The sequence below is a fragment of the Priapulus caudatus genome, unplaced genomic scaffold (genome assembly GCF_000485595.1).
Source record: "Priapulus caudatus unplaced genomic scaffold, Priapulus_caudatus-5.0.1 Scaffold8, whole genome shotgun sequence".
Taxonomy (NCBI): Eukaryota; Metazoa; Priapulida; class Priapulimorpha; order Priapulimorphida; family Priapulidae; genus Priapulus; species Priapulus caudatus.
Genome location: NW_014577069.1, coordinates 610,163 through 617,523, shown reverse-complemented (window position 1 = coordinate 617,523; position 7,361 = coordinate 610,163). Strand labels below are relative to the sequence as shown.

General features: G+C 44.2%; 1 protein-coding gene across 1 annotated transcript in view; it reads left to right on the top strand.

The window, feature by feature from the left end:
* Positions 1-2,595: 2,595 nt before the first annotated feature.
* LOC106806194 (cell adhesion molecule 3-like) overlaps positions 2,596-7,361 on the top strand; it is a 30,304-nt gene continuing 25,538 nt past the window's right edge. The window contains exon 1 of the mRNA XM_014808060.1: positions 2,596-4,117. Within this exon, the coding sequence (XP_014663546.1) occupies positions 2,596-4,117 (1,522 nt within the window). The remainder of the gene's footprint in view (positions 4,118-7,361) is intronic.

Sequence of the window (7,361 nt, the reverse complement as noted above, 5' to 3'; positions counted from 1 at the left end):
AGATAGATAGATAGATAGATAGATAGATAGATAGATAGATAGATAGGAAAATAGATAGATAGATAGATAGATATAGGTACAGAAGAAGAAGTTGAGGCAGGAAAATAGATAGATAGATAGATAGATATAGGTACAGAAGAAGAAGTTAAGGCAAGAAAATAGAGGAATGTAACAAAACGCGAGTACGGAATGGGACACGGATGAGTATACGAAACAAGAGCAAGGGCAAAACAATTAAGAACATATATTAGTATATAGGAAGTAGAGAAATCACAAACGACGAAAAGAATAATAATGAGATTGAACCGACTGGGAAAGGAGAGGCGGAAGAGATAAGAAAAAGTAAAATACAACCGTCGAATAATAGCATGTGGTTGTGATAAGCAAGATATTCACGGAAGATCGGGAAATAATGGCAGAATTGAATGAGAGGAAGTACGAGAAAACGTTTACTTTCTATTTCTTATTGTTAGGCAAATGTGAAGACGGACATAGGAGGCAGAGAAAGGAAAGCTGAGCGCAAGCGAAACTATAGTAATGGAAAACTTGTATCAATAAACCGCTGATGCTAGCGCGTGGAGCGGGGAACCCCAATAGCCAAACAAAGCTCGTGCCCGCTTGCAGCCTGTTCTCATGCATGCATACATGCTCGTCCTGTTTGGGTAGGAGCATGCAGGACCTGATTACTAATAAAACGGTAACCGTTTAGGTAACCGGTACCAGAAATATGTGCCTGAATCGCGCTTACGAAATTTATTTCAGAGTGGTGTAGCATTAAGCTAGCTCTGTTGAGATCGACATTCATTTCCACGTGTCGTTAGTATTTTGTTTCTATTGGCCCGCGAACGTTTCAGCTGTCCTCATTATTTCACTTCTCCTCACATCTTTTATAGTGGTTACTTTCTCTCGCTTAATTTTCCCTTTCTCGAGTGATTATCCCCATTCCCCTAATTTCCCCCGACCTTGGCTTTCTCTAACCCCTATATTTTTTCCAATTATCCATATTATAACTTCTCCATTGGCGTTTCCAATTTGTCGCGTTTCTCTTTTTATTTTTAGGTATTCGTCTGTTATCCTCGCTCTTTCTCCTATGTGCCACGAGAAGTTTAATAGAAGTCGTTATAATAAATTTGTGTGTCAGTAGCAATTGCGTTTTCTTATAAATTTCACAATTTCATTACGCCTAACAGTGTACAGAGACGCAATTCCATTAAACGGCGTCGTTAAATCTCCTATACATGCATCAATCAATGTCACGGTGCCTTAAAGTAGTTTGTATATATATTTCAATGAACGGTTTTTTAATCCATGTTCATTTCAGCTTTTGCCAATAATAATCGAGGTAAATTAAGCTTGTTGAATTGCTTGAATAGGCAGTTGTCTGAAAAATGGAAGGTGGTTTAATTTGTTCCACATATACAATCGACTTTTGGACACCTTAAATGCCATATATAGTTTGACAGTGCTAAATTATATGGGGACTGTTATCACGGGATGACAGACATATCTATTATATTAAATGCATCCTAAATCGATTTAAAAACCTGCGCTTTCAGATGCCGTTATAACGCGTCTACAACAGTGCTCGTACATGATATCGAACTATATCGTTATCCGTACTATCATAGTGTTGCTGTAATGTCGTTGTCACCGGTAAGCGATCGTTTAACTATCCTAATAAAATACGCAACCTCCTACAGATGTATACATCTGAGTAACAATAAATTTTCTATAAATATGTTTCAAAACATTATGATTAAATCCATTTATTACCCATGACATTTAGGTATACCGATATATTCGTTACTAGCATTAGTAAATCTGACAGCATATATTCATGTTAAATCGTGTTATAATATTATTCTCAGCCAAATACTATATAACATTACGAGAAATAGACAGTAATAAACATCATCATCATCATGCTAGCGATTACTGTTTATGTTAATATGTACAAGAATTACAGCAACCGCCTATAAAAACGACTTTCACCCGTGTGGCTAACCTGTATAATACCAGTCGTCATGTTACGCTTGACTGCGTTCGCTACACTGACGTGACTACCTTCTGGTGAGTAGGCCCTAGCGGCCGTTACGAGCAGGAGCGGTAATCATTAACGTTACCGTGTGGCATATATTTCGAATACACGGACAACTCTCTCTGTACGCGTCCGACAGTGAAATCAGTGAACAGGACAGGGCGAAGCCCGTTTCTCTGCTTGTTGTAGCTGCGAGGTTAATGATAATTGGTACGCAAACAAACTCGACGTAGCGGATAGGTCGTGCAGCGGCCGCACGGGCCTGCTCACTCTCCCCTATAACTATTGTAACAACAGCGAATCTACGCGCTAGATTACTGCCGCGGGTTTCCCTTCAGGTTTCTATTCGGCGCGTTTTTGCTATCAAGGCCGACCGACGTATATAAGCGAAAGCGCCTCGCCTGATTGCATTAGAACATCTAGTAATTTTCGAACCGACCCCCGAGCTATCGCAAAGGCTATCGTCCGTTTAGCAGTGATAAGGGAATACGCCACGTACGTGCGAGCCAAATAGTGTCCGTTTAACGTAGTCAGCCAGGAAATACGCCAAAGCGACCATGACGACTGCAGCGCTGCCTGTGTGTTGCGTAATTGTCGTCGTCCTCCTGGCGACGTACGCGCGCGGACAGTTCGTCGAGCAGCCGACGTCGAGTCCCGTGACGGCGCTACGAGAGGGCAACGACGTCGAACTGCGATGCGTCATCGAGCCGACGTTTGACGGCGTCGCGGCGACGGGCGCGCTGTGGTACCGACGTGATCGCCAGCAGTACATCAACGTGCGAAGCGCGAGCCGGTACCGCTACGTCGACGCGAGCCACGAGAATGGAGACTGGAGCCTTCTGATCTCGAACACGACGATCGACGACAACGGCTACTACTACTGCCAGTGGTCCGTGTTCGGCGGAGACTTCTACGATTCGAGCGCCGTGATGCTGACGATCGTGATGCCGCCAGAGAACATCAGCTTGTACTACGACACCGTCGCGACGCACGGCGAGGTGGCGCTAGCGGCGTTCGAACCGGAAAACTTCACGTGCATCGTCGCCAACAGCAACCCGGCGGCGAGCGTCACGTGGACGCTGGACGGACGCGACGTGAGCGAGCACGCGAACGTGACGCTGACGGTCGGCGAGACGCAGCAGCTGACGACGACGACGAGTCGGCTGTCGTACGCGTTTCACCCCGACGACAACGGCGCGCTACTGCGCTGCGACGCGCTGGTGAGCGCCGACGAATTCTCGCTCGCCGTCACCGACAACGTCGAAGAACGCCTGCAGGTGACCGTCAACGTCTACTACCTGAACGCCATCGTCAACGTCCTCAGCGCCAGCGCTTCGAGCGCGCTCGCCGAGGGAGAACGCATGGAGCTGCGATGCGAAGCGCGAGGAAACCCGCCGCCGCGCGTCACGTGGCACTTCACGCCGACGGACGGCGACGACACGACGCTGTGGACGGACAACGAACGGCTACTTGTCGTCGACGGCGTGACGCGAGAGAATAGTGGCGAGTATTGGTGCGAGGTCGACAGCAGCGTCGCGCAGTACGCGTCCGTTAATCGCGTAGCGATAACGGTGGCCGTCGAAAGCAGCACGACCCGCGTCGCCGCCACCGTCGTGCCGATCATCGTCGTAATTCTAGTTGCCGTTTTGATTGTCGCTTTCATGTACGTAAAGAAGATGTTGTGCTTCGAATCGAAAAAGCAACCCGACGAGGAGAAAGTGGACGCGAATGTCAGCTATAGGCCATCGAGCGGCGTCTATAATTATGCGATGGACAGCAAGGCTAAGGTCCCGGATGGTGACAACGAGGCGAGCATTAAGCCACCGCCGAGCAACGAAGATACAAAGATGTGCTCGACCCCGGATAAGCTGAGGAAGGACCTACAGAAGCACCCTCTGGCGACGGAGTTTGAGAGCGTGTACAGAGTACGTCGTGCGTCGGAGACTGGCGAGCCGATAGCTGATCCGCGTAGCAAAAATGTCGAGAATCTCAACTATGCCAACTTGGAACTATCGAATGCCAACGGGCGCACGGCGGCGCCTAAGAAGGAAGATGAACCAATAATCTACGTTGTCGTGAGTAAGCCGCCCGCCACCGATAGTCAGGTATAGTCAGGCATTTGCGTTAACGAAGTCTCGGCGTCTGTTGTGATGCGGATTTCCTGCATGCAGCCGTGTCTGCATCTCGCAAGTGAGAGTGATGAAAACCAACTGATGTATGCTAGCCAGACTATTTTAGCAGGTCTTAGCCACTTAGGTTCGATTAAGTGGAAGAAAAAGCTTTGGACTTAGCGCTGCTGCTAATAGTGGCCAAGGGCACAGCGATGATGGTTAGTGACATCCTGCACAGCCAGTCTACGGGTTGATGACCAGTTAAAATCTGTAAAATTGCATTCGCTCTAGTGATCTCGTTTACGTGCAAATTCCGGCGAAATGCGCTCGAGCAAATATTTCGCGGACGAAATCGTGAGGGATGTGAAATATTTACATAGTCATTGATGAAATCCATCATGGATATTATCAAGAGCTAATAAATACCTATATAGGTATTTATTAGCTCTTGATATTATATTCACGAGGGACATCCTAAATAATGACGCGAGAGTCTTGTTTTATAGTCATCTTAAACATTATATGCTGTTTGGTATTTAGGATGATATTAAGCGTGTGATTAGACGAAAGTGTTTCTGATTTCATGACATCAGAATACTATGCTCGCGGTCAAGTACGTGGGAAACCTACATTATTTTAACATACCTTGTACTAACGATATAATGATACGTAATTGAACATTTATTATCTCTGTAAATACGACGTCTCTGTATGTATTGTTTTAGCGCTTCTTTAGTTTATTACGCGCGCTGGGTATTTTCCGTGATGTACTCTTTTACTGTTTACTCCTTCTTTAAATTAAAATCGCTGTCAACAGGTTGGTAATAAATTTTAATGTGAACCACAAAAGCTGTCTATAATAAGTCATGAATTGTGGTTGCATGTCAATTAATGATGACGATCGTAATTAAGAACCTATCTTAACTAATTCGCACGCAATCAGCTGAAAAATGTTTTAATTATCTGACCATGACTCGCATAATAAGAGAATAAGTAGTATGAACGCGCAGAGCGGCAATATCGTATATACAGATTCACGAATGTCATGGAATTTTTTTAATGCTATCGCGCCAACTGCTTATGTAGCTACGTAATATGAGTAATAACAAAATAATATTAGTGAGGCGGGATAACAACATTGTTTACGTTTAAAAAAATGCGTTGAGTCGATGCACACAGCGTTCCTTTTGCTGAAGTTTTCCTGGTATAGTGTCAATTGAGCAGTGTCACCTGGTGGTCGCTGAAAAGACGTGGATTTGCAGACCATGCTGGTCATCAGTTCGCCTCAGTCTACACACGCGCGAGCTCTCACACATGCCCACACGCGCACCCCATATATATGTATATATATATATATATATATATATATATATATATATATATATATATTTATATGTATGTATGTATATGTATATATATATATATATATATATATAAGATGTGCGTAAATCTGAAATTGATGTAGCGTGAACATATCCGGCTTACGTAGGAGTGATCGTTGACACGCGAAGTATAATCATTCAGTGCGCGTGAGAGCACGTACTGATCGTTCCCCGGATTACTTTTCTCAACATTTTGAGCCGACTCACGTGCAGCCGTTAATGTATATTTGGAGATTAACAAAAAGTCATTTGGCTACATTCTATACAAATATTATAGTGTTAGGCGCGTGAAAGCGAGTCGCCAGCAGACTGAATAACATCAGCCCTCTATCATATCCCAGCAGGAAATAAAAAAAGGGTTAGTGTATGTATGTCTAGTGCCAGCTAGCGGAGGCATGCGCGTAAGTTTACCTGCTAGTCATACTCCAAAAAACCGCTCACATTTCTCTATTTTAAACTGAAGTCGACAGCCAAAAGCAGAGAGCCAGCCTGTCTATACTGACATCGCACTACTATTTTCACTGTGTGATGCTGTGTCTAAGAGGTACGCACGCAGTATCCGCAATCAAAGAGCTCAGAAAATTGACCGTATCTTACTCAGCCGCGGTATGTGCCTGCATGTGATTGAATCAAGGGAACATAGAATCAAGATTTCCTTTCAGCGTCATTATCAATTATGTGTATGCCTTCTTAAGCCTTATAAAGATCCCATCTCGGCGATGCTTCGGTAACCCACATTAGTTCCATGCTGCACACACTGTCGCCCGTCTACCTATATACCCTAAACCTAATTAATGCGCCGCTATTCTTGGACAAGTGCGATAATCTGTAGCTATTAAAGATGGCTCTTTATAATATAAGTACGGTAAGTTTAGAGGGGAGACATCCTACGTTGTACTACAGTACGATATTCTGTATTTGCACGAGTTTAATGAGTTTTGTGCGGGTATGCGGGCGTGCGTGCCTATATACTTATACTTCAAGAGAAACGTTCAATTTGGGTAAATACTGTGCTTCTGACTAGGACCATTCTGCCTGCCAGGACAAGCACGACAGAAAAAATATAGGTTAACATTGCACTCTTCACTGCAACAGTGCGATACTGCAAAGCCATATGCACCCTTAAATGTTTCTGTATGCAGGTCGGCTATATGGTACTCAGGGCTAAGGTTTCAATCGGTGTAATTGCCTCTAGAGTCAGATAAATTATAAATTAAGAATGCGTGTGCATACTTTCCCCTTCTTCTTCTCCTTCTCCTCTTTATCATCATACTACTTCTACTCCTTTCTATACTCTTCTCCTTCCCCTCCGTCTCCTCCTCCTCCTCCTCCTCCTCCTCCTCCTCCTTCATCATCATCTTGATCTTCGTCTTCCTTTTGGAATTTGTCTTCGTCTTCATCGTCGTAATCTTCTTTTTTCCTCTTTTGACATCTTCCCATTTCTTCGTCTCTACTTCTTGCCTTAACCAGATTTAACATGCTAGATGTATAAATCGTGATATGGTACCCGTGACAGCTGATAGAACAACTTGTGTTTGTGATGAAAGATGAAATTCTATCATACTTTTTTTTTATAAACTTTTCTTCTTTCTCTTCGATTTCTTCCTCATCTTCATCTTCTCTACTTTTTTCTTCTTCGTCTTCTTCTTATTCCTCTTCTTCCTCCTCCTCCTAATCCTCCTCCTCCTTCTTCTTCTTCTGTCGCGTGTTGCCCGCGGCTTCTTCTTCTTCGTTTTATATGTTTTCTTGTCGTTCTCGTTCCTCTTCCCCGTCAAATGAAAACATGGCGAAGGCTCTATAATAATATTGCTGATGCGGTATGGCTTTGAA